Below are 24,308 nucleotides of genomic sequence, written 5' to 3'. Positions count from 1 at the left end.
CACCCCACGTGCATCGAAGCCCGCAAAGCTATTCCGCAAAAAACACCCCTGAACAACCTTCCGACAGCTGGATTAAATTGGTTGGCACTTGGATTAAATTGGTTGACGCATAAATTAAATTCGCTGGCACCTTGATTAAATTAGATGGCGTTTGGATTAGATTAGATGGCACTTGGATTAAATTAGCTGGTGCTTGGATTAAGTTGTACGGCGATTGGATTAAATTGAGCGGGAAAACTTGTAGTCGGAAGACTAGTGCTCGCTTATTATGCCCATATCCCTACTAGCTGAAGTGCCGGCTGGCGGTAATATACCCACTCCCCAAAAAAATCATCGTGGAGAGCGCGACATAGAACTTTCAAGCACCTCCGTAGTCAACCGATACCCATTGAAAAGGTCAATCTGCGGGTGGGTTCGAAGTCGCAATCTCACAGAGAAACGATAGGCCTAAGCACCGGCGGCGCATATCCGACCGTTGGCAAGGACTATTTCTTTTCAAATAAAAGGAGCTCCGTGCTCGGAATCAACGAAGGCCCTGCTGTTCTGCGTGCCCGGTAACCATGCAAGTGTCGCTGGTCTTCCATGTCTGAGTTGTGACAGCGCGGCCTTTCACTGCTCAAGGGTTGCGGGCGGATAATCTGGTGTCGTTCTGAAAAGACGTTCGTTACAGTGTGGGCATGTTGCTGAATAAATGGTGAGGTGCCTGAAGTGCCGTAGGCTAAGGTTGGGCTACGCCTATTTTGCCGGCAGCCGGCAGATTCGCCCGGGAGAAAAGTTGCCGGCAGTTTTTTCCCATGTCATGCGAGTTCAGCCATGCAGCCAATGGCAAGGAACTGCCGGCAACTTTTCTCCCCGGCGAATCTGCCGGCTGCCGATTGTGCCGGCAGCCGGCAAAGTAGGCTGCGTGAAATGTTGCCGGCCTAACCTAACCTAACGTAACGAAACCCATAAAGGCAAGTCTCGAGTAAAAAAAAAAACGAAATGCCGCAACAGACCCGAGCGGATAATCGAGGTTCTGAATAAACAAACACCGTGAATAAGGCGACGAAAATCACAAGGAACAAATTTCATAAAGAAATAAAGATTGCAGCACATGGTATCGAACCAGGGGCTTGGTTCGATTCCCTATTCGTGCCTGGCCTTAATTGGTTCCTGACTTCGCGTTCAGGAGCCAGAGGCGCAACCGCTGCGCCACACTAACTGTGGCAGACTGCTACCTGCACAGGTAGACATGCCATTCGCAATGAAGTAATCCTGAACAACCAATCAGAAGAGCGTGTCTGCAAATATCCCTACAAGCTAAAGTACCGGCTGCCTGCAATATATACACTTCCAAACAAATGGGAGGCTGCGGCCGATACACAAATGCACCCATGTAAGATAATAAAAACAGGCAGCCGTATGCCCACTGCGAAGTTCACTAGGGGAGAAACGGCAGAAGTCACAGGGAAGGAAAAGTACGCGTGGAGATACCAACGTGAACATTTCGACGAGCACCCCGATTCCGCCGACACAAATGAGGATGCGCCGGTACAGGAAGCAGAGCGCAATGTTCTTGCGACTGCTAGGTCGGATCATTTCAAGCGACGAGTCGTCTTAGACCTCGAAGAAGATGGCGCTTCGCGTTTGTCGATGGCGTGTCGTTCAGTTCGGAGGTCGCCGGCGCCGACAGCATCATGTTCCTAGGGTGGCCCCTGGTTTACTTTTCTGACAGTATAGCACGGCTTCAGAAGTCACTTTTTCGCATGACGTGCTTTTTCGTTAGGGTCGCTTCAGAAGCAACCACGTCCCAAAAAAGGAATGAAAGATGAAAGTTTCACCAAGGCCGTGTCACTGTGAACGGAGAACTGCTTTGACCAGTTCACCGTGGCTTAGAACGCGCTGCACCCCTATAGAATGCGTAGGAGATGTCGATGTTCACAACAGGGCGAAGATGAGTTCCCGATTGCATGTGGTAGACTTCGTTCCGCTGGAGGATACGGTTATTGATATCGAAGTTGTCGAAGTTTGTTGAAGTTGTTAAAGCTTGAGGGCCATAGGAACGTCAGTATCACCGCGCTAGTCCACCGTGACTTCGCTCACCAGTAGTCCCGCCAGCCGCGGGTGACGTGCTGCCGCCTGGTCACCCGTAACACTAGCCGTAGCAGGAACAAACCGTTCACCATTATCACGTTCAGGATCATTTCCTCCGTTGGCTCAACCGTGCTGCGCCAAGCTTCCTTAACGGCCGGGGACCTTTTTCCGTTCTCTTGCACATCTGGCGTATTTCGCTCATCCGTAAGCAGACCATCCCCGTCGCACACCGCATGAGGGCGATGCCCGGTGCCTCGGGCATCGCCCGAGGCACCGGGCAAGTCGCCTCCTGGTCTGCCGTAGCCCCCGGGATCATAAGGGAATTCGCCTTGCGGGGGACGCAGACTTCGACTGACGAGCGCGGTCGTGTGTCCCTTGCAAGCCTGTGCGTAGCCAGCGCAGGCCGGTATGGGTAGTAGCTGGTCTTGTCATCAGCTGCAACGCTTATCAGGCTGGTGAGCTGCGCGCGGGAAAAACGATCGCGGCAGCAGGCAGCCGATCGCAATCGGGAACACCAGCAAGCGCTGACGCCAGCAGAGATTCCAACGGAGGAGTCAGCGCGCACGAATGTGCAGGTTTGCCAAGTGGGAACGGCGCCCGCTCACGGCGCCCAAGAACCACGTGCTCTCTCAGCAAGGGACCCCCACGAGCGGCAGCGACGTCCAAACCGTCGGAGAACGTCCCTCTGGACGGGTCCGGGTCGGCCGCATCATCGTATACATCGTGGTCACGGGGCCCTTGGAGACGCCGGTTCCGTGGCCGCCTGCGATGACGGTGCAGTCACCGTTGGGCTGGCTGCTGGGTACATTCAGTCGTCCCTCAAGGGAATCCGCTGCCTTCTTCGCTGGTTGCTCTGGACAATCAGACTCGTCGGCAGCTGTGTGGGCGTTCGGGCGGTCAGAAACGCACGGCTCACACACAGCGGGCGCGTTCGCCACCTTGTCAGCCTCAGCGGTTATCTGGCTGTAACCGGACGCTGCCGCGGTCTTGGTCTTGCCGTGCCGGATGACGGTATAGGTACGTGCACACTAGCGTCGAGCTTGCCGTGCCGCCTTGCCGACGGCCGCCAGCGGCGTGGCGCCGCGCCGTCGGTGAAGGCCACACCAACTCACCACCACGGTGGTCACGTGGTACGCCCATTCTGCGGAAGCGCTTTTGTCTCCTTCAGTGCATTGGAAAACAAGGTGCAGAACCACCGATTTTCGGGGCGGGCGCAGGAAGAACGGATCAATCTCGGCCTCACTCGCAGGTAGTACGCGGGCTGGTTGTCCGAGGACTGCTCAATCAGTGCGATAGGTATGTATGCGAAAAACGAATGCGAGATTACACCTGGGAGGGACCGTAGTGAGTTCTGGACTGACTGCAGCCCTAATAACAAACGGTTGATTACCTAGAATAGGACTTGAGCGGCTACGTTGAAAAGATAAAATGAAGATATACAGTTCGTCGGTACCAAAATGTGGAATAGCTTGCCCCTGGGATATAAAATCGGCTGTACACTTCCCCATAAAATCAAGAAACATTTCCTTGCCCTCCTTAATGAGTCTCCGTGACCAGCAGTCACTTCCCAAATAGCAACAAAATCGTTAAACTTTTGACTACAAATATCACTACGCCCAGCAAACGTTTACTGCGTAATTGTTATTATTCATTGCCTTTCTTTTGTTTGTGTATAAAAATTGCATGTTTCTGTTATCCTACCCAGGTTTGAGTGTGTGAATATATCATCGTCATCATCATCTTATGTTTGTACAATTCCTTAATCTTCTTTTTTGTATTCGCAATTATTTCGCATCTTGTATTCTGTATCCTGTTACAATGCGTTGTATCGCAACATTGGAGCCTATACTAGCCTTTGGCTATGGGTTCAAGCAGTTTTTTTTTACTATCATGTTGGAATTGGAAATAAAGTAAAAAGAAATGAAATGAAAAGAAAACATTCCACAAAATTGCAGTGTGTTTCGTGTAATAAAATAAAATACAAGGCGCGGATGTCGTACTCTGTCATCTCCACTTTTCCACGGCGGCGTGAACTTCGACAGATCCGAAAGCTCAATAAATAAAAATGTTTTCTCTGTCTCTGCCGTCCACGGTTTATCCAGAATATCGATTTGGGTGGAGGGGGAGGTGTCGAAATCCTCCTAAAGGAGTGTTGGGGGGATGTTGGGGTGTGCGTATAAATCCCTGGGCATGGTGCCGGTAGTTGTGGAATCTTTTTGAGGGGTGTTGAAATCCTTGTGGGGGTGTGTGATAAATCCCTGCTGCAAACCACCGCAGCATTTTGCGGCCGCCAGCAGGCGCCACCCGTCACGCACATGTGCTTCGTAACGTCACGGTGGTTACATACAGGGAGAGGTCCCCTGAATGGCAGCTACGCCCCTTGTGACGGCTTTTCTCATTGTCACGGTGGCGCCGTGGCGGCGTAGCTACACCCCTGGTGACGGCTGGCTGTACTGGCTAGAAAACGCATATACGCCTCCTCCATGGCAGTCGGCGCGAAGACAGGCTACCGAGCGGCCTAGTCACGAGCTCAAGCAATGGACAGCATTCGATGACCCGGCCGGCAGAATCAGGTAGCTTCCAAGGGATCTCAGGCCTAGCATCCTCAAAGACTGCGCCGCATCAGGTGAAGTCTGCTCATGGCCTAAGCCTTCCGGTTTCACGGCACCAGAATGTCACGGATAAAGAAGGCAGCCCAACAGCCTGTCACCCGTGGCGCATCATTCGATACGGTAATGGTGTAGACGTGCTTGAGACCTGTGCTGCGACTGGATTAGCTCTGTTTCACGTGGGACCTGCGCAGTGACCGGAAGGTTGACTGTTCGGGCTGTAGCATGCCTCGTTTCCGTCAAGCCATATGCGAACTGGCATCCATGCGAGTACTGTGGGCTTTATGAGGCGCTGGTGTGTTTTCACAAGTTGAAAGGCGGGTGTTAGGATGCGGCCCTTGCTGTAGCTCCTGCCCGCTTGTTTAAGGCCTGTGATTACATGGAGGGGCTTGTTTGCAGTTGCAGACGTCATCGCCAGCGCGATGGCCACTTTGTGCGATGGCTGCTGCAAAGCAAGCTTTGGGTGAAAGCCGCAATGAGCCTTGTTGTTAAAATTCAGGCCCTCTAAATCCAAACCAGACCAAAAAGCAGCTGAATGTTGATGACAAGGGTGAAGGTTTGATCCCCCCTCGGTGGCTGTTTTCTTGATGTAGACGAAAAGTGAAAATGTCCACGTGTCGAAATTTAGATGCACGTCAAAGATCAATAGGCAGTCTAAGTTACTCTGCCGCCCTGCAATGCCAGGCGCGTCACATAACACAAGAGAAGAGTAGCGTGCATTAAACGAGCTAATGTGTTTTGACAAGGGCAAGAGAAAAGGCTCATAGTGTGGTTTTAAATTATTCCGAGCAGTGTTCATACACAAATGTTTTCTAGTCTTTTTGCTGCTTTCAGCCGTCGAATATGCAAAACACCAAAACGTAGATTTTTCTCTACGCACCCCTTCCTTTGCCCGACCTTACACAACCAAACATGTCATCACTGCAAAAAGCAGCAAGTGCCGTGGTGCCTGACATAATCCTCAGTTTCTCTGGACATGCGCAGCTGACAAGTTCGTGTTTTTAGCGGGTAATCCAAATACAGTAACCGACTGATTTTTCGGACCTGGAGGGGAACGAAAAATATAGTATAAAAGAAGTCTGAAAAATCTGTGAGTCATTACTCCTATGGGACAACTGGTCGTTCCTTGCGAAAGTCTGAAACATCCAGGAAGTCCAAATTTTTGGAGTCCGAAACACGTTCGGCTACAGTAATGATAATAGATATAGCAGGAAAAAACTGCTAGCATATGGTACACCCTTTATCCTCTGCAAGGAACTGTAGCCCTCGACCTTGCAGGCACCAAAGTACGTATTTCGTCTCGGAAGAAAAAATAGCTATAAAGTGGATGACACATGCAGAAGGGCAGGCCGGTCCTGCACTGTCTTGTTTACAAGTGCTTTTTCTTTCTACTTTTTTGGCTACTGCGTCTATTTGAGTGCTTCTTTGTTTTTGAAATGTACTAGCCCAACTCACTGGTTCCGGAAGGGGAGTACTGCTGTGGAGAAATTATAGAGTATCTAAAAGAGTTCAGTCTCGTGCCTCGCGCATTAAATTACCCTCCGTTTTTAATTGCATATTCTGTTATAAAATTCTGCAGAGTAGTGGAAGGAACGTTGGCGGGGGTCCGGTGAAATAGTTGTATTCATAGTGAGCCAGATCCGCGATACCAATCTCGAAGTTCACTCAAGTGACACAGCAATAACGCAGTAGCTGACATTAGCTGTAGCTCACTTTTATAAAAAAAATTCGGCTTACAGTACGCTCCCGAAGGTGATTGCTAACAACTAATGCTATGTAAGCAAATAATCAAATCCATCAGTGTGTAGGAAATTTTTTCGCATGCTAAAAATAATGTATTTAAACACGTCCCAGGTTAAGGTACGGACGTGGTGCGCCGGTACAGTTTTAGCTGTGGGGGGGTTGCAGCCCAGGGCGGTGGACGATTTCGGTGAGACAATTGGAATTTCATAGAAAAGGAAAGAGAATAAATATATCCCACAGTCATGTCTCTTGGCAGTGCTAGCTAGCCCCCAGACAGCATAAAGGCTGAATGGCAAAGTACTAGTAAATCACCACCACCACGTTTTCCTTAATATCTGGCACATATCCCTGTTTAAAATAGTACGAATTTCATTGGGAAATAGCAGTGTTTTGAATGAACCAGATTTCTTTATGGTAGCTTTGAACAATGAAACATTTTTTACACTTTATTAAAGGGGCTCTGAAAGGCGTTTTGACCACACAAAATGAACTAGCGCAATCGTTAGATTGGGTCGTCAACGTCATATGGGCCAAGTATTACTCTTTTACGCGCAGCGGAAAGCTCACACTTTTGTTGCAAAGTTTGTCACCCTTTTCTCACCCTTCCCTGCGTGGTTTTGGACGCCGCCATCTTCACATGTCTACGTCATCGATTCCCAGATGTTCGTCAGTTCGTCATGAGGTAGACATCCTGCTATCGGGCGGCTTTTTCACGCACTTCTGTCGTCTGCTCAGCGTCGGCTTGCCGGCTGATCTGCCAGCGGAGTGCCGGGGTGCTTGGACATTTTACGACAAACGAAACAAGTGTAAACAAACGCTTAACCGTTTGTATTGGATGACGGCCATAACACGACATCGATATTACCTTACGTGAGTACGTACCATAAAGAAAGCGTCGAAGCCCCGTGTCACTTCTGTCGCGCAAACGCAGAGAACGCCCTGACCCGGGTTTGACGCACACATTTCATTCAACTTCAAAACAATCCAGAGATGCGTTTCGAATGAACACAACGTCACAACATGCGTTGCAAGTCTGAGCCGCGATTGACAGACGATGGGTTGCCTCCTCCTGCCCGTCGTAAATTCGGCACTCACCTCGCGCCCGGTTTGCGGGGACGCACAGCAAGTCACTTAACTCTGGCGCGCAAGCCGAGAAGGCTTTTAGCCAGGCACACTGCACATACCCCATGCGAGGTTTAGTCGTACGTCGCTCGAGAAAGATAATCCAGGCCATGGGAAGCACTATCCACTCGCAGAAGTACAACGTCGCATTTCATCGCGAAACGAACGCGTCCACAACACAGGAGGCGATATGCGCACGCACACACACACACACACACACACACACACACACACACACACACACACACACACACACACACACACACACACACACACACACACACACACACACACACACACACGCACGCACGCACGCACGCGCACGCGCACGCACACACACACACACACACGCACGCACGCACGCACGCACACGCACACGCACACGCACACACACACACACACACACACACACACACACACACACACACACAGCTTCGGTCGCTGCCTTGGCTTAGCTGCAAGCTTCGTTTGCACAGTCAGAGATGTTACACGATACAGACCTGCGTGAGGGCGACGTGCTAACCACTTGACGTATTTAAAAGCACAGGGGCAAAGAACTTGGTTCATCGGAAGCAAAAAATCTTTCAGGTCCGTCAGGGCTGGGATGCTACAGCCCACCTTATTCACAGAATCGGCACAAAATTCGGTGCCACAAGCACCGCCCTCATCCGGAACATCGGTAGAGCCATTCTAACTTCCCGGCTAACATATGGCGGTACCTGCTTCAACCTGACGCAAACCCAATTAAATAAAGTTCGAACTTTACATCAGAAACTGCTTCGAGTCATCACCGGACACCCTCGGCACACCGAGCTAAATGACTTGTATACTTTTGCATCACTGCCACCAATTGAAACAACACTGGAAGCAACGCGCGACAACCATTCCGACCGTCGCGAACTCACCGTTCAGGGCCGTCATCTCATCGCCTACGATGAGGCACGAACTTTTACACCTGGCCCGTCAGCAGACCCTTCTTTGACCCGAAACCCGCCTTGGCAATGGACACAACCGGTAAATCACAAACCAAGGTCGGCAAAAGAGCACAAAAGGCACAAGCATCAAAGAAACACCCTATCTCGCTTCCAACACCTACTAGAACCAGGCACATATGCCATCTACACTGACGCCGCACTAGCATCTGACCGATTTACGTGCGGCATACACCACGTCAACGATCCGAGCTTGACAGAGTACATGACGTTCTCTACGAAATCAGAAATCGATTCACTTACAGCAGAACTTAAAGCCATTCTACTGGCCACCACCCTGCTTAAAAGAGATCCCCGGTCCATCAAGAGAAAACACAATCCTTCTAAAGTCGTCATATACACTGACAATGCAGAGGAAATCACCACAATGTACTCTCCAGATCCGCATGACCACATCTCCAATGCAATTAGACGAACCATCGACAACCTCGCCGAAATGAATGACACCACAATTCTTATAGAATGAACCCCCGGCCAGCAGTCCAACCCAGGTTACGAGACGGCCCATCGCATGGCATCTGTGTCACTTCGTACTTCCCAAAACTCTCATGCGACGCCCGCCCCCCAGTTCCCGAGGACATCCCGCGAGGCCTTCAAGTCCTTCTACACAAAGCCCGCTCCGGCACAGCGGTCACTCCTGACGTCCGCGACCGATGGGCCTGGTACCGGCGTTTCGGCAGAAAAAGACCATATGGCTCCACACCTGTCCCCCATCCTACTCTTCCCTGCCCCCTGTGCAGTGCCGACCGACCCACCATACACCACCTTCTCTCGGACTGTGCCGGACTCTCCGAGGAACGGCGTAGGTGCCTTCCTCCTCACGTCACTTCCCTTCAAGAATGGATAACGCCTTCGAGCGACGTGAAAGAAACTTTACTGACTCTGTGGACATTTGCTGAACGTACAGGTCTAGTGAAAATGACCTAAATCAAGTGGTCCGTGTGCGGGGCGGACACGCGTTGCGATTGTACCCAATCCCCCCGCTGGTTTATTTCCCCTCCTCTTCCACCCCTTCCCCTGCACGAGGCGTTCGACTTCTCCCTTCTAAATAAATTCATTCATTCATCCTCCATCACGCGCTACTTGCCGCCATGTTGCAGCCTCACGTACGCACGCTATATTGCTGCTAATAGATAGTTTTAGCACAGCGTTTGTTGCATTTGGATACGCTAAACGCTAAATTTTTGCGTCCCGCTACGTAAACACCTCGAGGAGAGTTTTAGTAGAGCGTCTCATCAGTTTTGCGTAGCGACACGCTAATGCATACGGCGCCATCTGTCGAATGTTTTGCGAAATGACTCGCCGGCTGATCTGCTAGCGGAGTTAGCGGAGTGCTTGGACATTTTACGGCTATACAAACAAGTGCAAACAAACGCTTTCCCATCACCGTCAATGTTGGATGCAACACATGGGTGCAGCTTGTCAGAACACGGTGCTCGCTGCTCGAGTGCGGCGCTGGTTTGCTCTACGCCTTCCCGTTCATCGCCATTGATAAAGCGATCCGATTTGGCGCGTTTTGTGCACGGGTTCTGTATCGGTTTAAAATGTCTTTTTCAGATGCCGCCGGTAGGAATTACCACCGCCGCAAAATAATACCCGGCACCAGCGGGGCCACACCTAAGACGGCTTTTTGCATAAACAGTGCGCGGTGCATCGAAGGGAACGAGCGCACGATTCTCCCCGTGCGGCTGCGAGTTCGCCGCCTATAAAAAGTCATGTGCCGCCGATAGCAACTGCAGCAACATACACCGCGAAAGGGCAAGGCCAGGCCGCGCACATGTGGCCAGGTCTTTCGTACGCTTTTCCAGCCTTGAGCGGAGTGCGGGATTCATGTTCATGGTGTCAACAAAGATGATAAGGCCGAAAGAGCATACATATACACTAGAGAGGAATCTGGCGATAGCGCCTATGCGGCTCACATCAAGGCCGTCTGTGTCGTGTCGTCATGGGCCGCCATTATACATCGTGCTCGCCTTAGTTTCATAATCGGCTTGGATTGAAATGTTTTAGTGACCGCAAATTTAAAGGGACAGACAACCGATTTTTGTCGAGTATATATTCTCTATCCCAAATGAAAGGGCATCACTTAAAGCACCTTGACGAGAAACTTTTTTGCCGATAACGCCCTAGAACTTTTCGAATCGAAATTTTTAGAAATACCAGCCGTATATGTCCCTCCCAAAAATTATGCTGGCAACCATGACATAGAGATGACAGTAGCTCGGCCTCGGCAACATACTTTTGTCTGTATGCACAAGGAAAAACGATATTTAAGAACTTGTCCCCAGCTATAAAAGTTTGAATCGCAGGCTTTCCTGTTCCTTTATGTGTTTTTTTAATGCAACGGTCTATTTTGCACGAATGCGCCATCTGTTGGGATAGACGATAAGTAGAATACGTCTTTTTTTGTTTTTTTTTTTGAAGCTGCCGTTGGCGTATTTGGAAACTGAAATCAAATATTTTGGCAGAACAAACGCCCCTGACTTAGACAGAATCGTCAAAGCTCCTTCCCTGGGTCTGTTTACTGAGCAGCTGCCGTTGATTTTGGGCATGGAGGCTGTTAGCCATGAGCAGCCCAGCGACGGCGGGCGGTGTGTCTTTAAAATTTTCAAAATAATGTTTAGAAATAGATATACCATTTAACTTTGTACAAATACTTGTGTTAAAAGATTTTCAATACGTAAATAAATTTACAGTAGCTGCTGATTTCAGGAAGTCTGCTGCCACAATAAAATTATTTCCGCCAATTTGTTTAGAAATTGCTTGTGGTTACCGGGCTATATAAAACGCTGGCTTTCATATGAGCTAGAGAACATATACGCGACAAAAATCGGTTGTCTATCCCTTTAAACAAAGTGCCACAAAAACGCGAAGAACAGAGTGCAATTATGTAAGTGGAAAATAAAAACAGACTGTTTTAAAACTAAGGAAAAAGGAAGTAAAGCGTATTTTTGCTGGAACGGTTGTGCCTGCTATTCCGCAGGCCAAGGTTATACGTATACGAACAAGGTTAATACTTGGGGGGGGGGGGGGGGGGCTCATTAGAGACTCTGATTTTATTAATTTTGGAAAGTTTGGAGTTGAAAGTTGAAGAGTTTGGAAAGTTTTTTGAGCGTGCCTATTAAAACGTTGCCTTCGCGGTGAACTGGTGCACCGACCGCCAACTAGTTTGACAAGAATAAAGAAAACGTGGCGTTAAACGGTCGTGCACGATGACAAGATAAGACGCATACAAGCGCCCGTATCTGTCGTATCCCCGTGGTCGTCTCTTGTCTTCGTAGAAGTACGTTTTGTTTCTTCTTTTCGTCGGCTACAAATTTCTCGGCGGCATGTTACCCGCTCAGTCATGCATCCTTCGACTGCGGCATGAGCAACGTCAGGTGCGATCACGCACTGCCTGCTGTTTCACCGAACACGGCTACCACAGAACAGGAAGGATTTCGGCTTCCTTGTAGCTTGTTGCTTCCTTGTAGAAAGCAAGGGCCCTATTCTCGACCGCACAAATTGCCAGCAATTCGCCCATGTTTTTTTTTTTTTGCGTAAGCACGACGTAAGCAATCAGTGACGTGCTGCACCTATATGACGGCATGCAGTGTAATTTGACGATTCACTTATAAAGATCGCTACCAAGGTATCAAATATTTTGCAAGAAAGATGTAAAAACATTTGGCATGTACTATAAAAATTAAGACGGTAGCTGAGGCTGACAAGAAAAACACATTTCTGGAGGTCAAATTTGGCGTCAACACCACAAGGCGAGTAACGTTGATCCAAAAGCGAGCGAAAGGCGGATATGTCGAGCTCAAGAACATCACACAATCTTTTTTACCGTATCTATTTATTTCTTTCAATCGCTTTTAGTAACATAGCTGGGCTCTCTGCTTCAATGCAAGCTTTTTTTGCGTTATCACCTTCCCTGCCGCCACCGCCGCCACGCCATCGTCTGCTGCTATGTTACAAGTTTATGGCGTGATCACAGAAAAAGACGGCCGCGACCACGGAGGCCGCGACCATCGCTTCTATGACACAGAAGAGCAGCGAAGCGCTACGCCGGATAACCGCGGAGCCGATCTCGCCGATTCACTCATTCGTCAAGCTCGACTGCAATCAGCGCTGTAATGAACTAAATAGTCACTTTTCATTGTTATTTTTTTCTTGAGTTCGATCATGTGACCCAACAGCTTACTAGGACAAGTATGGACAAATGCCATGCATTGTGTTCTCTTTGTCATGGAGAGGCTTGTACTGCCCTCTTATGTTGCGGTTACGCCAAACAAATAATTTTTATTTTATTGCCAAACATAAAAGCAAAATGATGCATGTTATTTGTATGTTTCCTTGATCGCTGACTTGGAAGCAGTTGAAACTATAATTTGTTTGGATAGGAAACATGCTTTAAACAGCGCGCATGCGAAACTGCGCCTGCTGCAAATTGCCGCACATTTCGCGGCGCCGTAAGCCGGGGCAATTTTTTGCCCTATTTTGCTTGTACTTTGCGACAAAAACAGCCGCCATTTTCAAGCTGTTACGTAGCATTACGTCACTTTTACGCAGGCTGAAGTTGCCAATGCATGACGTAATCGTTCCCGCCAAACTGTTTAAATTACGTCACGCCTTCTCAGCCAATCACAGAGGTGGTGTGTATTACAAGCAGTATTGTTGTTGAATAGCAAAGACAGGCTTACGTTGTCATGTCCGCTGCATTTAGTCTGGTTTTTCATTGCCGGCCAAGAATTATGCGGCTTTAGTAACGAGAAATAAGGCACACTTTAGAACTGGTGTCCGTAAACGACATGAAACGTCAAAATGACGACAGCACACACAACCAGGGGGGTAAAGCGAGCTCCGAGACCGTACGAATCGTGAGCGCTGACATGATACAATTCCCATGGTTGCCAGATCAATTGTATTCAGTATTGTAAAAAGTTGTTCGTTAATTATTTAACTAAAACAAAGAACTGAAGTAAAACAGTTACAAATAATTGCCTCAGTAATTAAAATTAGCTCTACAAAGAACTTTTAGTGTAAGTAAGCTCTAATTAGCGAACAAAAAGTAAGTGCGTAGCTCAGTTTTGGTTTCGATTTTCTTCAAGTGTGCTAGGAAGTGGCGAGGCCCTTGCGCCTGACTTGAGCAGTGTGTCTGTGCAGTATCCAGCTCAGATCTGCGTGCGTGCAAAACGCGTACAACTGGTACAACTCGGATGCACGTGCTGAGCAAATGCCTCCCCGGGCGCTTGCGAGGCCGTCATTCGTTTCTTCACGTTAAGCACTCTGTCTATTGCCCCTGAACTGACGCCGGCACAGCGATTCCGATCTGACCTTGACTACTGCAAGTTCACTACAGGCTACGGAGTGGCAGCCAGCGATTGTTCCCGTTGGAAGAGAAATAAAAAGAACTTTTATAATCGTTCGGTTCCAGTTGTTTTATTCATGGAACTTCGAACTTCGAACTTTCGCGCAAACGTTCGTGAAGGTAGAACCAAAAAATAAGTAACTAAATGCGGTTTCTTTTTTAATCAATCACAATAAGTCAACAAGTCAATCGAACTTTCGCGCAACTTTCGAACTTCGAAACTTGCTTCGAACTTTCGCGCAAACGTTCGTGAAGGTAGAACCAAAAAATAAGTAACTAAATGCGGTTTCTTTTTTAATCAATCACAATAAGTCAACAAGTCAATGTTCTCTCGTCGTGCGCTCTGTGCGGCAAATTACTGCCCATTCAGTCCCGCAAGCTTTCCCTTTGAAGTGGTGTAAAGCAGTTAGAACTTGACGAATACAGACGGAAAGAAAAACGGGACACGCCGCTGACTGTATTTCGCATACTCACTTGGCATGCATTCTGCCACTCCATTGGCCTGCGATCGACCGCGCTCTTTCGTTCCTGTGCTTCAAAGGGCCGCGACTCACCGGCAATATCAGCGTTGGCCCATGCGATAACGTTTTTCTTTTTCTGTGTGCGTCAATAAAGGTTTTACATTCAGCTACAAAGCCACAGTTCTTCTCTTCACTTCGTTTGAAAAGCATTGAGCGACTCGCAAAATGTCACAGAATGGCAAACAAAGCAGCACAGAGCAAAAATGCACGGAGATCATGACGGAGATTCACTTTTTCTGTGCGCCCTAGTACGGATCAGCTGATTCCTTGACGTCCTCGCGCATGCGATCAGTCGCATTCGAGCTTGCGCGCAAGTGGTGTGTGGTGTGTGAGCGTTGCCACATCTTGCTCAAATAGTCTCAGTACTTATAAGTCACATGCTAAACCGAAAACACGTCGGTTACCTACCCACAGGAGATAAACTACGCAATGCTGTCGACGCCGCCTACACAAAACCTGCCTGGCCAGCGGTCCGCCATGTTACAATTAATCCCGGTATGCTTCGCTAGCCGGACGCGGAAACGCCACAGTAGCCCGTTGCCAGTTTACAACCCATCGCTTTCGCCGTTTTTAGTAAGCAAAAACTCAGCTGGCAACATTCAAATCGTTGTATCATGTCTGCCACTGTGTGTCGTACGGTTCCAATGCATTGGCTCAGCGGCGCGCTTTCCCTCTAGAGTATATTATCTCTATGCACACAACCGCTTTGTCAACCGGAAGCAAGTGACCAAAATTTAAAGCCAATCAGAAAAGACTTCCGGAAAATTGCCTAAATTTCCGGCAATTTGTGCAGTCGAGAATAGGGCCCCAAGTATGGACAAATGCCATGCATTGGGTTCTCTTTGTCATGGAGAGGCTTGTACTGCCTTCTTATGTTGCGGTTATGCCAAACAAATAATTTTTATTTTATTGCCAAACATAACAGCAAAATACTGCACGTTATTTGTATGCTCCATGATCGCTGACTTGGAAGCAGTTAAAACTAGAATTTGTTTCGGTAGAAAACATGCTTTAAACAGTGCGCATGCGAAACTGCGCCTGCTGCAAATTGCCGCATATTTTGCGGCGCCGTAAGCCGGGGCAATTTTTTGACCTATTTTGCTTGTATTTTGCGACAAAAACAGCCGCCATTTTCAAGCTGTTACGTACAATTACGTCACTTTTACGCAGGCTGAAGTTGCCAATGCATGACGTAATCGTTCCCGCCAACTGTTTAAATTACGTCACGCCTTCTCAGCCAATCACAGAGGTGGTGTGTATTACAAGCAGTATTGTTGTTGAATAGCAAATACAGGCTTACGGTGTCATGTCCGCTGCATTTAGTCTGGTTTTTCATTGCCGGCCAAGAATTATGCGCCTTTAGTAACGAGAAATAAGGCAAACTTTAGAACTGGAGCCCTATTCTCGACTGCACAAATTGCCGGCAATTCAAGCAATTTTCCGGAAGTCTTTTCTGATTGGCTTTCGATTTTAGTCACGTGCTTCCGGTTGACAAAGCGGTTGTGTGTGCTGTCGTCATTTTGACGTTTCATGTCGTTTACAGACACCAGTTCTAAAGTTTGCCTTATTTCTCGTTACTAAAGGCGCATAATTTTTGGCTGGCAATGAAAAACCAGACTAAATGCAGCGCACATGACAACGTAAGCCTGTCTTTGCTATTCAACAACAATTCTGCTTGTAATACACACCCCTTCTGTGATTGGTTGAGAAGGCGTGACAAAATTTAAAAAGTTGGCGGGAACGATTACGTCATGCATTGGCAACTTCAGCCTGCGTGAAAGTTACGTAATGCTACGTAACAGCTTAAAAATGGCTGTTTTTGTCGCAAAATACAAGCAAAATAGGGCAAAAAAATTGCCCCGGCTTACGGCGCCGCGAAATGTGCGGCAATTTGCAGCAGGCGCAGTTTCACATGCGCGCTGTTTAAAGCATGTTTCCTACCGAAACAAATTATAGTTTCAACTGCTTCCAAGTCAGCGATCATGGAACATACAAATAACATGCAGTATTTCGCTTTTATGTTTGGCAATAAAATAAAAATTATTTGTTTGGCGTAACCGCAACATAAGAGGGCAGTACAAGCCTCTCCATGACAAAGAGAACCCAATGCATGCCATTTGTCCATACTCGTCCTAGTAAGCTGCTGGTTCACATGATCGAACTCAAGGGAAAAATAACAAAGAAAAGTGACTATTTGGTTCATTAACTGATTGAAGTCGAGCTTGACGCCATAAACGCGTAACATAGCAGCTGACGATGGTGTGGCGGCGATGGCGGCAGGGAAGGTGATAACGCAACAAAGCTTGCATTGAAACAGAGCCTGAGCCCAGCTATGTTACTAAAAGCGATTGAAAGAAATAAATAGATACGGTAAAAAAATTGCGTGATGTTCTTTAGTTCGACATCCGCCTTTCGCTCGCTTTTGGATCAACGTCACTCGATCGCCTTGTGGTTTTGGCGCCAAATTTGACCTCCAGAAATGTGTTTTTCTTGTCAGCCTCAGCTACCGTCTTAATTTTTATAGTGCATGCCAAGTGTTTTTATATCTTTCTTGCACAATATTTGATACCTTGGTAGCGATCTTTATGAGTGACACGTCAAATTACACTGCATGTCGTCATAGCTATAGGTGCAGCACGTCACTGATTGCTTACGTCGTGCTTGCGCAAAAAGACATGGGCGAAATGCCGGCAATTTGTGCAGTCGAGAATAGGGCCCCTGGTGTCCGTAAAAGATCATAAACGTCAAAATGACGACAGCACACACAACCGCTTTGTCAACCAGAAGCACGTGACGAAAATTGAAAGCCAATCAGAAAAGACTTCCGGCAAATTGCCACAATTGCCGGCAATTTGTGCAGTCGAGAATAGAGCCCCAAATTCCAAAAACCGTTTAAGAATCCAAGTGTCATGCCAAGCCCAAGTCAAAAAGGGGTGTCTTCCCATGAACCCCCACGACGACATGGCTTACAAGGAGCAGTCCCCTCTCTTGTATACTTACTAAGAAACTCTATGGTAAGACCTTGCCCGACGGCAGTCTGAGGAGCGCAATAGCGGAAGTACGTCACCGCTGAGGAGCGCAGCATCATGAGGGAAGGCTCGCGCGCCGACAACAGCGAAGAAAAAGTTGAAAGGAGGAAATACGGCGCGACAATAATGCGCGGTTTTTTATTTACGATTTCTCAGCTAATACTCATCGCTTTAACAAAATTCTTGCAGGAGGAGATTGCTAATGCATTGCTTTAGCTGGTTACATGTACATCCATGCATCGGCGGAAGGTATTTCAGGACCCCTTTAATAATGTAAATGATCGAACTAGTTTGGAACGGGATTTTGTCAAACCAGTACTGAACCGGAGCAAAATAAATTCACCCGAACTGGCTTGACACACTGGCATATGCAGATTTACTTGTCTGGAGCAAAATAATTTGTTTATATGTAAAAAGGGGTAGGAAGGCTCAATGCATACATCGCAACTCCACATACAAGGAAACTCCAGTACTGAACAGTTATCTCAGACGCAGTGCGGCTGTAATTGCAATAAGCTTACCAGCTCCATGGAGTTTTTACACGTTTACGCCTCGCAATAACCAGCATCTTGGACAACTACAATGGATAACGCTTGAGAGTCTGCCTTCAAAATCACAGTGAAAAACACAAGTGGGAAAGCAATCGTGTTGCTAAGAATCAAGCCATTATTTGCGCCTCTTCTACAAGGGAGAATAAGGGAGGTTGTCACGGTGTGCAGGATGCAGAACTCAAACCTTTCGTTTACATTAAGAGAATATGAGGTTAAAAAACGTGGATATTAACAAAATTTTCCCACAATTAAATGTTTTCCAGGTTTAGACACACCCAGAGATTTTGTTAAAATTGTTTTTTTTTCTATACGCACTGAGCTATGCAACTGCAACTGACACCTTCACTATAAGAGTAGTCAACCCCCTGATGCCCAAAACAGTTTCTGCCAGTCTTGGGCGGTAACTAGTTACTAGTAGCGCGTTACCGGCAATTAGTTACTTTTTGAGTAAATTGTAACTGTAACTAGTTACTTTTAAGTTAGAGGAACTTGTAACTGTAACACTAACTTTTTCATGCAGTAACTGTAACAATACCGTTACAGTTACTTCATTTCTGTAAAAAAAATTATCCAACAGCAACACACGTTAACGACCGATGTACAGTTTGCGCTTTCCACTTTTTCGGACTCTCTTCTGGAGAGCTTTCGCCTGCTTCATGTATGCCAGCTCACTCCCTTCGCATGGGTGAAAAACAGCTGGACTAGAAATGTTTAGGCGTACATGTGTGCGTCGTGTCCCGCGCAGTCAGCCAAGGGCTCGAAATTTTTAGGTATGAGCTGCAGTATTTCCCTCAGCAGCGCGATGTCGCTCTCACCCAGACCATAACGCTGCGACAGGTGCCTAAGCGCACGTGGACGCATGTTGACACCAGGGGCGGTATTCTCGAGTTTTGTCCCTTTTGCGTCCCTTTCAAAAGTGTCCCTTTTGGCAAGCCCTGATTGGCTAAAAGCAAACAACCGGAAGTGACGTAACGCAAGCGCGGCAAACCTCCTGCCAACGCTTATTGCTTCACCGGAAATACGTCACGAGGAAGGGGCGCAAAAGGGACGTTTTCAAAAGGGACAGTTACGAGAATACCGCCCCAGAACTCAGAGTACGATGCGCGGCTGCACCATTATCGCCACATCTGGAGCGCAGTAAAAGTGTTTGACACAAAGGCGAACAGGAAAAAAAAACATCCACAAACACCGCACAACGTACTGAATCCTTTGCACTTTCACGGAAGCCTGGAAAACTCGTCAATGCGTCGCCTTTTCATTAGCGACGTGCAGCGCCGTTTGTGAGGTCATAAAACGCCGCGGGGAGTCTCTCGGCGTCCCCGCGCTCATCCGGGCCTGTGCGCACTGTAGTGTTCGATTCACAAGTCGCAGTTGCTTGGGACCATTATGCGCTTTTGAGACCCCTGGCCGTGTTTGGGACCACGTGTTTGGAACCCCTGGTCTAGAGGCTTCGTCAAGCTGTCAACAGTGCCCGAACGAAGTCGAGGAAGTAATTAATTCCACGCCCCTTCACACATACAATGACCCCAACACACCACCCAGCATCTTGGCCGGCAGACGCCTGGCCACACTGCCACTGCCCGAGGAAATATTCTTGGAAAGCCTCGCGACTTCGTTTCCAGAGCTGGGGTAGAAACAAATACTGAAGCTACATCTGTTTCTGAATGTTAGGCGCAAAGAATACTTGGGCGAGCTTCGTTCGGCCTACGCCTCCAAGCAAACGAAGGGAGCGCGCTCTAGGATCGGGGACGTGGTTGCTGTGAAAGGCTGGGATTGGGAGAAGTGTTTCCCAGTCGAGGCGACAAAAATCGCCTTTGTGAGGACAGAGGGTGCAGGAAAAAACAGTAAAGCGTCCAGTTCAGTTTCTATTCCCTTTGGAAATAACCTTGGCTCATTCCGGGGTAGGGGCGGGAGAACGACTCCGAGGGCCTATGGATAAACGTCGCTACAGCAATAACTCAAATTGGTCTCTGTCTCCGACGATAAGTACGAAATAAAATGTTAACGTAGCGCTTTTTTTAGTATCTTTCAAAAACACCTCGACAACCGCAGTACTCCCACATCCGTTTCCCTTTTTTTCCAAAGGGCCTTCCGGCGATCCACCACCCCCTCCCCTTTTTAGCCTTCTCCCTCAATATGCAAGGCGGTCAAGCGACAACACTGTAGGTGAAAATAAATTTAGTTGACATCGACTGTTTCGTCTGTTTGGTCCTCAAGCTCGGTATTGTACAAGTTTGGCCTCCGTGTTCATACTTTTTCTGATTTGTTTGGCAGCCATTTCTGTCGACACAGAGCAAGTGCAACCGCTGCCTGGGCCCCCATGCCTTCGTACGTTTCTATTTAATAAGCTAAATCTTGATATCTAATAATTAGTTTTCTACAGTAACGAAAAAGTAACGACGGTTACTTTCTCACAGTAACTGTAACTAGTTACTTTTGGAAACTTCGTAACTGTAACTGTAAGTGACTTTTTTGGGTTAGGTAACTGCTACTGTTACTTTTTTTCGGGTAACGTGCCCATGACTGGTTTCTGCTTAAGATCACAAAAAGAATTTTAGGTGTGGAGTACCATAGGATGGCACAATGTGCGTCCGCAACCGTGCGCATAGCATTTATAATCGCAAAAAATCACACAGGCACCGGCAGGATTTGAGCCTGAGTCTGGTAGACCAGAAAGAGTTAATGCCAGGCGTCTTACCCATTGGGTTACGACCGTGAGTTAGTACCCGAGTCAAACGGCTTACTACCTCGCCTGTAACGGTGCGCAGTACCTTAGGACGTCCCAATGTCCGTCCGTGTCCATCTGTGCGCACACCACCATCAAACAAAAATCTGTGCGGAAACTACCTAAAAGGGTACAAGAACACTCCAAAACAGGCACAAACATAACCTAGCAACGAGAAAACGTGCAAAAACACCGGTGTAGTCAGGTTATTATCAAGTTGTAATACACAGTTACGCTAAATGGCGCCGCGCCACGTATATAAGCGGGTTCCGGAAATCACACACCCTCTACCCACCGTGGACGGAAATGAATGTAAGAAGCGTCATGCTGCTGCTCAACGTCTACGAAGACTGGATTCCCCGAATGCAAAAGCGTGGCAAGCAGAGGCAAAGAGACTAAAATCGAACGACGGTCGGGGCGCAACTTGGATGTCATTTCAAGTCCTTGTACTCCGCACCCTCACCATCATCCACGGAGTGGAGATGCTGCCATTTTTGCTGTGATAAAAAAAGAAGAGACAAAAATGAAGTCAGAAATAAAAAAAATTGGATTCATTAGGATAGACAGCATGAGGCGTTACTCCTGAGCAACGCCTCATACATGCTGCCTTCACTGGCTTGGTTTATGGTTCAATTGGACAAAACAATGAAACTGTACAATATCGCTTACCGGCATGAAAGTCTGCTCGCATAAAAGTCTGTTTTTTTTAGTGGGGAAAAAGTATGCGTTGCCATCTTTTCACTTTTTGAAGTACCTGCATCTAACAACTTATGGCATTCAATGCCCAAAACACTACAAATTCCCAGAGAAAAAAATGTTCGGGTTGCTACTCCTGAACAACGCTGGGCATCCAAGGGTTAAGGCCAGATGACCCTTCCTCTACAAAATGTCAAACTCTGCAAGTCGCTAATAAACCATAGACTCGTGCAAGAATTGCAAAACCACCCCTCGCCCAGCCTCCAAGACACCAGGCGCACGATCATGCCAAACCCACTTTGTGCATTCCTTCAAGCTTCACCTGGAAAAGCATAAGCCCCGAAAGAGAGACAATGGTAATTTTTGTCGACAGCCGAAAGTTGTCTTTGGCAACGACGGCCGTGAAGGTTCCAACCAAGGTGCCATTCCAGAGCCGTTGCGTGTTAGAAAACGCACAGTCACAACAGTTTTCAAACATTTTATTTCAAAATCAGCCCAGTAGGAAAAAAATGCTCGAAAAAGTACTAGGCATCTTTATAAAAGAAAAACACCGCGTATGTTGCGTGTAGTATATATAGTAATAGCAGTTGTACCGTCACCAATAGGGACACTTCTCTTGCGGTGCTATTTGCGGCATATGGTGGAAGAATTCTTGTAAACTGCTGCCCTGTCATGCCCGTGCACACAGCAAAAGTAAAAGCTGCCCTGTGTAACCATGCCAAGACTCCTCTTGCAGTGGCAAGCACGACAAACAAACAAACAAAAAAACAAAGGACGTTTAAATACGTTATATATATATATCTAATATATATATGTAGACCTCTAAAAAAATGCACACCCCACCACTTGCTTTATGAAAAGCTGGTAAAAAAACTGCCAAGAAGTGCTTTTTCCCTCTCTCCACTTCACTTTTTTGGAAGGCTGAAAAAATGGCACTTTGATTATGAGATGATGCCTCCCACAGAAAGAGCAAGAAGAGGTGCCAATGAACGCTCTGTGAAAGCAGAAGGGAAAAAGAAAATGCTCTACTTGATCATTTAAAAACACTTGGTACAGCACCAAAAATCTTTTGAGCAGAATAAAAAAAAATGCAACAACTGCAAAAAAAGAAAAAGAGCTGCACATCAAGCATACCCACAAGCTGAGAAAATTATGTGCCCCCTGTGGTTTGAGGAAGTGTATAATAGAGTTCTACTTTCTGGAGTAAAAACAAGGGCTCCTTCTCTGACGCACTATGCACTTGCATGCCAAAAAAAAAAAGTCAAATATCAAAGCGCAGTGCACGCAACACTGCAGCCCACCCCTACAGGTCATGCAATGCAAAAAGCATATTACAAACGCCTGGCGAAAAAAAAAAAAAAAAAAAAAAAGAGAGACTTGCAAACACCATGCACACAGCCCACAAAAGAAAAAAGACAAAGGCACAGTACCTACAGGCCATATTTCATTTGCCAGTTGTATGCTAAGCCAACCCTAGAGTACGACATAAGACCTGTTCCAAGAGTTAAATACGGAAATCACAGCAGACATTTCAAATTCACCTAAACGTACAAAGGTGATAGCGAATTGGAGCACATAACTCAGACAAGCCAAAGCAGCATACAAGTACCGAGCGTGCCAAGCAATAAAAAAAAAAAAAAAAAAAAAAACATCAGTAGTCGGTCAGCAAGTACCAAGGTGGGAAAGTTCCTCTGGCTTCGGCCCGTATCTTCGCCGCGCATTGGCACACGCCTCAAATAAAGGTGCCGCAAGCCCTAGCGTACGTGAAAGGGACCCTCCCGCTTATCCAGGTGCAAAGGCACTTGCGGTGTTGCACAGTCCAGTCTTGGAATGGCTCAATACTGACTTCAGCCGAGACCAGAAGCAGAGGCGCAGCCCCACCCGAGAAACTTGGCCGGTGCACAGGGGACACAGAAGGGCTGCCACACGCCACCAGTGCACTTGGTCCGCAAAACGACTCGCTGCCCACGTTGTGCTGCTGGGCCCCAGAGTGCTTCTTCCCTCAGTGCAGGGCAGTCTGGGGCCCGAGAATATACGCAACCCGTGCTCAACCTACCTACATGTGCTTTGCTCCACAGGCCAAAAAATGAGACGTCAGCGGTGTGTAAAAATGAGGAGACCAACAGGTAGTAATGGGCACATCATTGAAACCGCCCGTTACCCGGAGGAACTAGTAATAAAAGCAATAATGTGGAGGGGGGTAAAAAAAATTGCGCATGGAGTGATTACGATACAGTCGTCAAGTGGCGGGTGGTAGTAGCTGATGAAGGTTGCGTTTAGCTGGTCGGAGAGCTCCTGTTTCAGAAAGGGACCGAAAGAAAAGACAGGGTGGGAACGCATGAGTATGCGTGCAAATGAAAACGGAACAAGGAATGTCTGATGAGTCATCTGTTTGTTAAAGCTAGAAGAATTGTCAGATGTTCCTTTCGCTCTCTTCTCTCTTTAGCAAAAAATGTAATTTTGATTCAACACAATAAACTGATGGCATGAATTTTTACTGAAATGACTAAAAATTCACATGACGATTACTGCACTCCCCAATGCAAAATCTGTGCGCAAAGCGAACTGCAGTCTTCTCACTCACGACGCGTATCCGCTGCGTCTTGGGAAGTGATCATGTGATCAGCAAACGCATGGCGGCGCGCATTACTCTGCCGTTATCTTGCAGCGACTCGCTGCCGCTGAGCATGTTGTTGGAAATCATGTTTGAACCTCCCGCATAAATGTCACATTGTTCGGATGACCCACAAATGAAGGAGCAGCGTCTGGCAAAAGTGTGAGGGGGAGGAGTGAGACATACTGAGCCGTGACAACGCAGTGAGAGACGACGCCTAAGCAGCGCGTGCCGCCCTCCCCCTCGCACTTTCGCCAGACGCAGCTCCCCCGTTTTCTCT

At 47.6% G+C, this 24,308-nt stretch overlaps 1 protein-coding gene across 1 annotated transcript in view; it reads right to left on the bottom strand.

The window, feature by feature from the left end:
* Positions 1-21,877: 21,877 nt before the first annotated feature.
* L(2)gl (LLGL domain-containing protein l(2)gl) overlaps positions 21,878-24,308 on the bottom strand; it is a 33,701-nt gene continuing 31,270 nt past the window's right edge. The window contains exon 23 of the mRNA XM_077676871.1: positions 21,878-23,709. Within this exon, the coding sequence (XP_077532997.1) occupies positions 23,691-23,709 (19 nt within the window). The 3' untranslated portion in view covers positions 21,878-23,690. The remainder of the gene's footprint in view (positions 23,710-24,308) is intronic.

This window comes from Haemaphysalis longicornis, unplaced genomic scaffold, assembly GCF_048455015.1.
Source record: "Haemaphysalis longicornis isolate Haplotype H1 unplaced genomic scaffold, Haemaphysalis longicornis Haplotype H1 scaffold_7, whole genome shotgun sequence".
NCBI lineage: Eukaryota > Metazoa > Arthropoda > Arachnida > Ixodida > Ixodidae > Haemaphysalis > Haemaphysalis longicornis.
Note: the sequence above shows the minus strand (reverse complement) of the source record. Positions and strands in the feature narration are given on the sequence as shown.